Below are 12,935 nucleotides of genomic sequence, written 5' to 3' on the forward strand. Positions count from 1 at the left end.
CTAAAGGGACGTCTACATTGGAAGTAAGCAGTAAGAAGTAGGAAGTAAGAATAAGAAATTGACCAATCATAGTTGATTATTCTTCTCACATTCGACTGTGGTTGGTCAATTTCTTACTCTTACTTCCTACTTCTTGTTATTTATTTCCAATGTAGACGTCCCTTAATTGTCGTAAACACCCATTGATAGAATGACGCTCGCGGCGTTGCAAGCGTTAAGTGGATCAAACTAACCAACCAAACGCTACCGTGATTACGAAACGAAAAAACGTCTCTAGTTCCAGTTCCGACCTAACCGCCGTTACGATTAGACATGTCCTAAGAAGTTCGGACCTGATATTTCTTTAAAACTTCGATACCTTGGTAGAAAGGGCTATTTGAGAAAGTCTGCAAGCCAAGTAAAATATAGTGAAGAAGAAGAAGATAACCTAGTTCCGGCCTAACCGCCGTTACGTTTGGACTAGAGATGCTCGATTCTGAATCGATTCGATTCTTTCCCCAAAAATAGGCTTATTCGTGTTGTCTGCACTCTTCGCACTTTTCGTATTTAAAACTAGACAGAAGTATATTGGAATGTTTCGAAGAAGCAAAAACGAGACAACCAACTCGATTGTTTCTTCCAAGCGTCTGATTAGGCGTCCATCTCTTTTTAAAAGCAAAAAGTATGAAACATCCAAGCAGCACGAACAACCCTTTTTCCCTAAATTTGTTAGGGAAAGAATCGAATCGATTAATGGCTCCTGCACACAGGACGAGGTAATGCCTGCCGTGCGGCGAAAGTTCGCACGACAGCCAATCAATATGCTGCTTTCCGTAATAACCTTCTAGCTCTTATGAAAAAACAACATATTGATTGGCTGTCGCGTAAACTTCCGCCGCGCGGCAAGCATTACCGCGTTCTGTGTGCAGAAGCCATAAGAATCGGGCATCTTTAGTTTGGGCTGCGTTCAGATTCCCCACCCGGGTGTATTCTATTACTAGAAGTGCTATAGTATATGTGATATAAGGTTTGTTCGAGTTGCTTGTACTATTCACACTTTTACACCTAATGTCCGTTGTACACTAGTGCACCTCATACAATACAAATTTTCCAAAATACGTTCTGAAGATGCTTTTAGGACGGAGGGATGTCATCAGAATATTTTTAGGATGTCCTTTGAAGATGTGAGCTGTCTGAAAATAGCTAATATCCAATAAGTTTATTTGCATTAATTGAACTTTTTACACTTTCATACTTAGTGAACATTAATTCTTTAGAGGTTCTAAAAATGACGTCATGAGTTCCGTTCGTGTTACGAGTGTAATTGCAATTTTGATACACTTTTTACCCTTAATCCCAAGCAAGGGTGAAAAGTGTATTAGAATTGCATTTACACTCGTAAAACCCGTATCAGACTATAGATTAGAATTGAGATTGAATTGAAATTTAGCCAATCAGAGCAAAATTCACTAAGCTCAAGTTTGGTGAACTTTGCTCTGATTGGCCAATTTTCAATTCAATCTCAATCCTAATCTATAGTCTGAACACGAACGGAAAATATGACGCCATTTTTAGAACCTTTAAAGAATTAATGTGCACTAAGTGTGAAAGTGTAAAACATTCAATTAATATGAATAAATTTATTGGATATTAGCTTTTTTCAGATAATTCACACTTTCAAAGGACGTCCTAAGAATATTCTGAGAGTCGATTCTGTACCTCGAAACGAAGTGAAAATTATAAAAGTGAGCAAATATACTAGAATTCGTAATTTCATTGGTCAGTGCCTAGTGAATGTACTCACTTTTGTAATTTTCACTTTGTTTTGAGATACAGAATTGACTCTCTGATGACGTCTCTCCGTCCTGAAAACGTCTTCAGAATATATTTTTGAAAACTTGTGTTGTTTGGAGTGCACTAGTGTGCAACGGGCATTAGGTGTAAAAGTGTGAAAGGTACAAGCAACTCGAACAAACCTATATACTATATGGTGCTTACGAAATATCCAGAGTTGGGTCGAGTTGAGTTAGTTCCACTATAGTATATGTAACTGATACTTTAATGGAACTAACTCAACTTGACCCAACCCTGGACATTTCGGAAATACCAATAGTGTTTCTAGTAATAGAGAGCACCCGGATGAGGAATCTGAACGCATCCTTGGACATATTAGAACACGTCGGACCAGATTTTTTTGGAACCTGTACTTCGGTATTTTGGTTGAAAGGGCTAATGAAAAAAGTCTGAAGGGACGTCTACATTTGAAGTAAATAGCAAAAAGTAGGAAGTAAGAGTAAGAAATTGACCAACCACAGTCGAATGTGAGAAGAATAATTAACTATGATTGGTAAATTTCTTATTCTTACTTCCTACTTCTTACTGTTTACTTCCAATGTAGACGTCCCTTTAAAGCCCATTCTACAATTGCGTAAACGTGGATGTAAGTGGTTGTAAGTGATTACGACAACCAATCAGAGTAAAGCAATCAGTGAATAAAACATTCGGATTGGTTGACTCTTACGTTCACGCTACGCTTACGCAATTGTAGAAAGGGCTTAAAGTTAAGTCTAAAATAAAGGGAAGAGAGAGAGAGTTTTTTACGTTGAGTGGTGTTGAGGGTACGCCTTTTGGTTGCCTGAAGCCATATTGAGAGAGAGAGAGAGCGAGGGGGAAGAGAGAGAGAGAGGGGGAAGAGAGAGAGAGAATGTGTGTGTGGATCATAACCTATACGTTGTTTTAAATATGTTTGTACTTAATCTTCTGCTGACAACGTGAAGTGCGGAACACGTCCAGCAACGTGTGTTTGGGATCAGATTCAACCCCAACGTTGTCAACAGAGGGTAAAATTGTATTTTAAAGTGTTTAAGTGAAAAGATGAGAAGTACATCCAATAATACATTGCAAAACTTAGCAAATTGGAACATACAAATGAAAAGCAATTGAAAGGAAACATCGAGCATATAAAAACATAAAGTATAATATGCTTAGGTTGCATTCCAAAATATCCTTTTTGACGAAAATTTTACTCAATACCTAAAGTTTACATATATTATAAATATATATAAATAAAATTTCCTCAGAAAAGATATTTTACCGTAATAAGCAAAATGTTAATATGCTGGTTGATTGACAGTAAATTTCATCAGAATCTTATAACAAAATAATAGCCATCTATATCCACATTAAGTTTGTGTTTTGATAACAGGGCCTGTTGATTTGATGACAAATTAATAGCAGAAACTGAGCAAATTCTACTAAATTATATTTAGCAGAGATCTGTTTGGTTTCTGCTGTCAATCTGCCATCAGACTTCTACAGGATCTGCTTAGTTTTCATTGTTAATCTACTGATATAGTATATCAGCAAAATTTGCAGCATCATCAAATAGAATAAATTCTGTGTGATTTTTGTAGCCTTTCTGAAATAAAAAAAAATTATGTTTCTGTTTAGAATCCACCTACGCAGGTTTGGCCATCTAGTTTGGTAACCATACTATGAAGAGAATATATGTAAGAGAATATGTCGCTGATTTACAATAAATTGTGCTCATTGTTGTTAGAAGAACATTTTGGACCCATTGTACAGCGTATAGGCACTCATTTGATCAGTAATGGCAGGAGATCATTACAACAGATACTGTCTGCAGTAAATCTACCACTTGCAAAGGTATAGTAAGTAATAAATGTTATATAACAAACTGGATATTATTAGGCCTTTATCCTCAACTTTCTTTTATTGATAAAAGTGTTTCTAAAATTGATTTATAGAGCCATTCAGAAAGTTTATGAGTTACTTTTAGAGGCATTTTTATCAATAAAAGAGAATTCACAATAAGAATTTTAGGCCTATTCTTCTTATTTCATTGAATTAGTTGAAACCTTTTCCTTTTTCTCTCAACATTATATTATAAGCTTATTTTATATAAAAGGTAAAATATGCAACCTAGTTCAATTAAACAGAACAAATTTTGTGTTATATGTTATATGTCCAAAGCTCTTATTTAAATCTTGTTTACATATACATTTGGAATCATTTTTAGGTAAAAGATGGCCTACATATCCTTATGGTCCATGGTTTTGTCACTTTTCATGTTCACCAAAGGACTACTCTATACACAATAGATTACAAAAAGATTATTGCATTACTCCGTTATCCAAGGTATTTTTGTATATTATTTAGAATAAATTTTTATACTGACTATGATAAAAATTCATCTGATATTAGAAATATTAAATGCATGTACAAAATATTCTAAATCAAACAATTGTACTAATATTATTGTTTTTTTTTCTGTTACTATGATTTTCTAATAAAATCTTACAGACTTATGTAACATCTTATTAATTGTTTGGAAACAATCTGTCATATAATATTTGTACAATCTACATATACAATATTTATACTTGTATATTATATGTACACACAGTAGGTTGAAAAATTTAGACACAATGAACTTCAGAGCATAACCAATGGTTCCATAAGAGAATTTATTTTTTAATAATTTTTTCTCTTATTGGATCATTAACTACGATTTGAAATTCATTGTGTTTAATCATTTTGCGATCTATTGTACAATATTTATTGTAGATATATATTTCTTGTGAGAACTTGTTGTGGAAATGAAAGTCAGATCATGCTGGAAGAAATCTTGAAACATGGATATATCAAAGCATCTGATTTGATAATAAAAACATACAGAAGAATTCAGGAATCTCCTTGTAAGTATATAATTTTACATTATATCATTTTCAGATATATTTCTGTTCTCTTTCATTAAAAATTTATTGCTGTATTGTATAACATAATAATATCTGTATAAGGTGTATGAGCATGTACATTAGAGAGTTTATATAAAACGAAAAATTTTTTAATAAAAAAATTAAACAATACTTTATATATATTTATATACTTTCAGCATCTGAAGAACCTTCTATTCCAAATTTAAAGGACACATTTGAATTATTGGTTAAAAACCAATTTTTAATGCGTAGTCTTTCTTTTGACACAATGCTAGAAGATGTGACAAAACCTGATTATAATTTACCGAGTCTTAATTTAAAAGCCATCTCTAATTTACTGCAAGATAAAGAAGGTGATCCTGGAGATAGACAAATATATTGGAAAGTCAATATTGACCGATTTACTCAAGATCTTAGGTAAGAATTCCCAGTATATAGGGTGTCTGATGCAAGACACATAATATTACATGTGAAAGTAGAGCACATCTCGCAAAGCTGAATACTCCTAGCATATACAGGGTGGCCCATGTAAAGTGTTACAAGCTAATAACTCTAAACATATTTGTCCTATCAAAAAGTTGTTCATGAGAAAGTTTCATATATTCGAGAGGTCTTTCTAACTACATAAACAAAAATCCGCTTCCTTTGAAGAAGGGGGTAACTTCAAAGTTTCAAATGGAATCTCCTATACGATGTTACATATTTGGATTCTATGGCAAAAACAAGTAAATTTTGTCTGATACACACACACACACACACACACACACACACACACACACACATATATATATATATATATATATATATATATAGAGTGTCCCATTTTAAAAGATGGATCCTAATAATTCTTCAGTCAAGCATATTCAATAAAAATTTTTATATGACTTCTATTTTCTATGATATTTACGGAAATAGAAGTCGTATAAAAATTTTTTCCAAACAAAGATTGTTAGTTTCTTTACGTAGAATAAAATTCCGTAATAAAAAAATTGATGTTTCTATTTAAGGCTCCTGTACTGGGATTCTGTAACTCGTTATTGGAGTTAACGACAGTTTCGTTATCGTTGCGCAGCTTTTCTACGGTATACAAAAGCTGCGCAACGATAACGAAACTGTCGTTAACTCCAATAACGAGTTACAGAATCCCAGCATAGGAGCCTTAAAAAGCAAAGTTCACTTTCGAATAATCTTCAAAATGACCTCCAAGATCAAAGTCAAGGTCATCTTCAAATATTCCCTTCTAAATCCGACAACTTTTGTCTGAAACATTTTTGCTGAATATGCGTGGCTGAAGAATGATCAGAGTGCATTTTTTTAAATGGGACACCCATATGTGTGTGTGTGTGTGTGTGTGTAAATGATGTATATAATTTTTGACTATTCCTAAGACTATTCCATAGTACAGAATATCCATATGAATTCTGACCAATTCTGATACATGAAAAAACTTAAACGTCTATAGAATAAATAAATATAGCTCGTATATTTCTTTAGTATTTTATTTGTCAACCAATGAGAGACAACTGTTATAATAATGTAATGATATTTCAATTATATACGATACATATCATGTGTGCTTTGAATTATATTTCCAATTAGTAAGAAAAATAAAAGACGATATTTGTAAAAAATGATTACATCAAATGTTCCTTATTAATTGTTTAATAAAGTAAAATGGATTTGAGTTATGTTTATTCATTCTAAAGATATTAAAATTATGTATTAAGAATTATTAATCATGTATATATAATAAATAGGGATCAAATTCTTGTATCAGCTGTAACTCGAAGATTTGAAGATAAAAATGCTGGGGAATTAATGAGACAGTTGATTAATCTGATGTATTTACGCACTGCATCTTGGGAAGACACGTCAAATCCAATTCCATACACTGAGATAAAGGATGCAGTGAAGAAATTGAATTATCCAGAGCTTGAGCAATATCTTGAACAGTACTTGCATCTCATAGAAGAAGATAGTAGTCACTTTATTGTGCGAACTGGTGATTCTGGTGGAGGACAATATAGGATTAACATGAAGAATGCTTTCAATCAATTAGCGTGGACAACTTTGGAAAATATCATAACAGAGAAATTTAATAGTCAAACTGCCAGAATTTTTAGGTAACGGTACAAATGCTCGATTTTCAAAAAGTTGCGTTTAATTATAAAAAATATATAATTCTCTGCTTGTAACCTTCGATTTTTCTATGATTTCAGATTAATACGACATAAAATTTCTGTTGAATTAGAGCAAGTCCTGCAGTATGCAATGATGCCAGTGAAGCAAGTTAAACAATTAACATATATTTTGGCGCTAGAAAATTATATACAAATACAAGAATTGAAGAAAAGCGGTGTTTCAGCAGGACCATTAAAAACATTTTATCTATATTACATAAATCTGAATCAAGTTGTTCAAATGCACATCGAACAATGTTATCATGCCTTGCATAATATGATACAAAGACGAGAGCATGAGTCAATTAGTAATAAACGTATGATAGATAAACAATTGAGAGTAGAGATAGTCTCTAGTAATATGAAAGAGCAGGGTGCTACAGAAGAACAATTAGCAGATGTAAGTATATATATATACATACATACATGCATTTACAAGGTGTCCCATTTTAAAAGATTTAAAAAATCCTGATAATTCTTCAGCCAAGCATATTCAGCAAAAATATTTTAAATAAAAGTTGTCGGGTTTAAAGGGGGATATCTGAAGGTGACCTTGACTTTGACTTCCGAGATCATTTTGAAAGTTATTCGAAGATCAACTTTGCTTTTTAAGTAGAAACATCTATTTTTTATTATGGAGTTTTATTCTACGTAAAGAAACTAACAACTTTTGTTTGAAAACAATTTTTATACGACCTCTATTTTCTAAGATATTTACGAAAATATCTACAAAATTATTGGTTTTAATAATTGTTTACTCGAATTCTATCAACTTTACCGGAAAATAACAAGAGATAAAAATTATTTATTTTCTCCTCATAGAGTTCTGAAAATTTTTTCAAAATTTTTTAATTAACTTCTTAATACTGTATTTTCTTGCATTTTTTTTGAAGTACTAAAAAGTTTATAAAAAATTTTGAAGTTGTTAGTTTTTTACATAGAATAAAATTCCGTAATAAGAAATAGATGTTTCTATTTAAAAAGCAAAGTTGACCTTCGAATAACCTTCAAAATGACCTCCAAGGTCGAATTCAAGGTCACCTTCAGATGTCCTCCTCTGAACCCGACAACTTTTGTCTGAAATATTTTTGCTGAATATGCTTGGCTGAAGAATTATCAAGGTGCATCTTTTAAAATGGAATACTCTATGTGTGTGTGTATGTGTGTGTATTGTATATATATAGTGTCCCGCCACTATTGCATTATCTTTTAAGGACGAATTCCTGAGGTAATTTGAATTAAAAAAATCCTAATGCAAAAATGGCGTGGCTATAATACTTTTCAAATATAAACGATTAAAGTTGACCAATTATACTGGCTAAAGTACGCGCGCTGAGGTACGGTACAACACACAAAGGTACAGGTGCAAACACATGTCCCTTTTCCAAATATTGGTACAAAAGTTCCATACATACAACAACATATGTAATAAATATCTGGCTTTTCTATTATTTAAATAAACATATCGCAAATAACAACAATTTCGTCAAAATGTTATGAATAAAATATCATACAATATATTTATGAGAATCAATAAGCTGTCACACATTTGACGTTTCTTTCAGAGATTTTAAACTAATTTCATATCTTATGCAAATTCTCACTTATGTGTACGCACCTGTATCATTGTATGTTGTACCATACCTGAGCGCGCGTATTTTAACCAATATAATTGGTCAACTTTAATCGTTTATAATTTGAAAAGTATTATAGTCTCGACAATTTTGCATTAGGATTTTTTCTTTAAATTACCTCAAGAATCCGTCCTTAAGAGATAATGTGATAGTGGCGGGACATCCTGTATATATATATATACACACACACATACACACATATATATATATATTTTTTTAACGATAATAACTTGGAAACTAATGACAATAATTAAATGAAATTTGACACATGTCTGTGCTTAAGTAAACCCTTTCTGAAAATGCCAAAAAAGTTTTTGAATGAAAACTAGAAATAAGGATAATAAAAAAAGCGTGGAGTAGTTTTAACCCTATCTTTGTAAAAAGAAAAAAAATTCTGTTTGAATACCAGATTTTAAAAATTCAATGTTTTTAAGACAATTCATTATTATTATTTATTATTATTATATTGTTAAAAAAAAATTGCAATTGTCAAAGCCCTCTATCTCAAAAACTAAGTCGTTTCGGACACATGTTTATATGAACTTTTGTTCTTAGAATTGTCTGAGGAACACGTAGATAAATTTGTGTCATGTTATTTCTCAACATCCTATATATATCATACATAAACAACAACAAACTAAATAATGATTAAATATATAAAAAATACTTTTTTATAGATTGAAGAGATGATGACACCATCTGAGAAACAACAACTGAAAAAAATAGAAAAGTCAATAAAGAAATTGAGCGCGGCAGAATTGCTGGTAGATGAAACCTTGTTTTTGCTACATATGTATCAACTTTATCATCATTGAATAAATAATTGATACAATAATGTTTTAATTTTTCTCTATTAAACGTTCTTTCCTCTTCATAAGGTAGGTGGATGCAAGACTGACACTCTTGCATTTCTTTATTTATATAGATATTTATTTATGTGTAATAATGATTATGCTTGTAAAATACAAACAACAAAGAGTTACCTATGTTTCAAATTATTGTAATAAATATAATCATATATATATATACACACACAAATATATACATATATAAATATATGTATATATATGTATGTTTGCGCGCGTGTGTGTGTGTGTGTGTGGGTGGATGGATGAGTGAATGTGTTTATATAATAGTGCTGTTTTCTATTGTAATACAGTGCATTTGATGTCTCTATCTATGAGGAAAAGTCATCTTGGATCATATAAACGTAAATAAATAAAAAAATTATAATTTATTAATGTTTATTCGTATATTTTGATTATGCAAATATATGCTTTCTGTCATAAAATAAAACATGAGCTAAGAGAGTTAGTCACATGGTTCACAGCCAGCTGATAATGTGTTCTTAATATTTCTATTTAAAGTTTTTTTGAATTATATACTCAATAAAAATGTCATTGTATATTCTTCGATATAACATTTTATTAGCGGTAAGTGCAAGTGCTACATTTTTAGGTAATTATACTGCACAATTCATGTTCCGAAGTATGACTTTTCCTTTGTTCTACTGTATGCTTTTATACGCTCATCTTAACACTGCCGCGATGAAAACGGACATTATCCCGTTATGAGGATGCATATCAATAAATAAACTTCAGAGTAGCATTATATAAGTAGTTTATCCATCATCCTAAATATACATATATATTTTTTTGATTTTATGCTATTGATACCAATAGTGTGTAATACGATCACGATACGAGTAGTGTTAAGATGATTGCGAGAATTTTATTTTACTCACACTTGCGTCTGACTGTTTTTTATACTCTCTCTCTCTTTCTCGCTCGCGCTTTCTCTCTCTCTCTCTCTCTCTCTCTATTTTATTTGCAACGATATTGCGCAACTATGTACACATTCCTTGTACGTACAAGTTTCAGCTAGAAATAGTGTCGTATACCTAAAACTAAGATTGAATTTCGGTAAAGCGTTATTTTATTATATATTTTTTTATACCATTAACAACAACGTACATGTAAATGAAGTGAATGCTTGGAATATTGAGAGTGGATGTTAGTGTGTTCATTTTCTTATGTTAAATATACTATAATATTAGTAGCGTAATTCGATTTACAATTTACTATTCTTACAGTTTGCATTCGCATTGGTTGCATGTAAAGGCCAGTAAATATAATAACTGTGTGCTGAGATTATATCGCGTAACGTTTGTGATATCCGAAAGTAAGGAGATCGCCACGGACTAAATATTGTTGCTAATTTCAGTGATTAGATAGATAAAAGTCGCAATCGATGGAATGCAGAACCGATTTTCGTTAGAACAGACGAATAAGTATTACAAATAAGTTAAGGCCGATGGGTTTTTGAAATGAGAAACGCGGGCCGGACTTTATTACATGCGCGATTTATATTATTAGATTAGGTTAGATAGTTTAATTCGGTGTAATTTTGTAAACATAAATGATTAAATTTTCCGGTAGTTGCGAGTATGGCACAATAAAAAAAATGCAAGACAGGCAGATCTTTTACTCGAAATATTTAACGTTTCTGTTAATTGCTATCGTCTAACGGCGAAGTTAAGGAAAGAAAATTCAATTTTTTTGTAACTTATTTTCGAAGATCTAACTGGTGGTAAAAGATTAATCTAAAGACAAGTTTTCACACATGTAATATATAAAAAAATGAAAATAAAGGCTTTAGAAAGCTTTATCTCTGAAGGATGTATAACTCTCTGAAATTAACGCATAAGGTATTCTGAAATAACCATAGTGACAAATGTGATAACGATAAACTGTTTCGGGCAAAGGAAAGACGCGTTACATAGACGCGATACGACATGAAAATTTAGTTGAGTATTCGAGTATAAACGATCAACAAACTTCTACTTGCCGTTCTTGTCTCAACTGGCACGTACAACCTTTTTTTGCTACTAAAAATAATAAGGCGAATTACTTAAATAATAGTACTAAGTAATAACGATGATAGTAATAACTGTAATATTTATAATGATGATGACAATAATAATAATAATAATAATAATAATATTTATAATAATAAAATAATAATAATAGTAATAATTATTATTATAATTATAATTATAATAATGACAACGCCATTAATAGTAATAATAATTATCGTCATCATAATAAAGATAATAATGACAATAAAAATAAGAATATCGCGTTTAACATTGTTAACCTATGTACTTCGAGTAATTACATACAATAACGTAGCTATATATATATATACACACACACACGCACGCACGCATACGTGTGTGTGTGTTTGTTTGTTTGTTTGTGTGTGTGTGTGTGTGTGTTTGTTTGTTTGTTTGTTTGTGTGTGTGTGTGTGTGTGTGTGTGTGTGTGTGTGTGTGTGTGTGTGTGTGTGTGTGTGTGTGTGTGTGTGTGTGTGTGTGTGTGTAGATACATCACATTATAGTTACACTGTACATTAATAATATTGACGCTCGCGTCAGACCGCGCGTAATCGATAATTATCCCCGACATACATTGTACAAATCCATTATATACATAAAATAAATTATTATCAACATTAAGCTATCCTAATCTGACACCTATCGAGCCCCAACGAAACAGGTGCAGATATATATTGAGGATACTGGCTCTCTTTATAAAATTATATTAGGTACCGTGTATATAATTGCACTGATTATAAATAACAAAAAGAAAAAAATAGAGGAAGTGAAAAAAGAGGAGACGCAAAAATTCGTTTCACGTCGAGCCAACGAGGCGACTCGGAACTAGGGGCTTTGAAGCCCCCGCCCGCGAAAACGCTATTTGGCACATAAGTATTATCACATCGAGCTCCAAATCATTATCATTACACCGCTGTTCGATCGTTTCTCAGACTATGCTGCTTAACTACGTGTTACAACCGTAATTCTCCCCTTCTGTCGCACCGGTTTACATACGTGGCCATGAACATCTCCTCCATCGGCCCCGCGCCTCTAACAAACCTCCTCGTTCGCGAACGTAATTCGACAATGAAGATACGTAAAGACCGTATCAGACTAAGGATTGAAAGTTAAGGATTGTAGATTGAAGATTAGATTTTGACGGATGAACAAACCTCGGTCTTGGCTTACTTTGTTTTAATTGGTCAAGTTCAATCCACAACCTTTAGTTTCCAATCCGTAGTCTGATACAAGCGATAACGCAATGCGCCTATCGTCGCATCATACTTGGAAACAAACGCGGAAAGTGTCGTATGTGTATCTGTGTGAGTGTGTGTGTGTGTGTGTGCACGCGCACGTGTTAATCTCTCTCTCTCTCTTTCGACAAGTCACAACGCTGATCCTTTCCGCAATTTTTACCGCAACATTGTACTAATATAGATCGGCTAATTTTTGTGTCAGTTCTGTTTCACTATTCTCCTTATACTCGCCCTTCCTCTCCTTCTCCCCCTTTCCTCCCCCCCCCCCC

At 32.3% G+C, this 12,935-nt stretch overlaps 1 protein-coding gene across 3 annotated transcripts; it reads left to right on the forward strand.

The window, feature by feature from the left end:
• Nucleotides 1–2,658: 2,658 nt before the first annotated feature.
• On the forward strand, nucleotides 2,659–9,367 carry LOC116845682 (DNA-directed RNA polymerase III subunit RPC3). Of its 3 annotated transcripts, XM_032818679.1 has the most exons (9): nucleotides 2,669–2,819; nucleotides 3,430–3,444; nucleotides 3,539–3,645; nucleotides 4,019–4,137; nucleotides 4,567–4,697; nucleotides 4,895–5,135; nucleotides 6,476–6,841; nucleotides 6,938–7,298; nucleotides 9,210–9,367. In XM_032818679.1, exons 4-9 carry the CDS (start codon nucleotides 4,043–4,045, stop codon nucleotides 9,345–9,347), a joined length of 1,332 nt encoding a protein of 443 aa, XP_032674570.1. In that variant the 5' UTR covers nucleotides 2,669–2,819; nucleotides 3,430–3,444; nucleotides 3,539–3,645; nucleotides 4,019–4,042; the 3' UTR covers nucleotides 9,348–9,367. The 3 variants fall into 3 exon arrangements, with proteins under 3 accessions (XP_032674568.1, XP_032674570.1, XP_032674569.1); XM_032818677.1 differs by having other exon boundaries at nucleotides 2,659–2,819; nucleotides 3,430–3,645; XM_032818678.1 differs by having other exon boundaries at nucleotides 2,679–2,952; nucleotides 3,430–3,645.
• The last annotated feature ends 3,568 nt before the right edge of the window (nucleotides 9,368–12,935 follow it).

This window comes from Odontomachus brunneus, unplaced genomic scaffold (assembly GCF_010583005.1).
Source record: "Odontomachus brunneus isolate Ranch 3 - 2012 unplaced genomic scaffold, Obru_v1 Obru_scaffold_056, whole genome shotgun sequence".
Lineage (NCBI taxonomy): Eukaryota > Metazoa > Arthropoda > Insecta > Hymenoptera > Formicidae > Odontomachus > Odontomachus brunneus.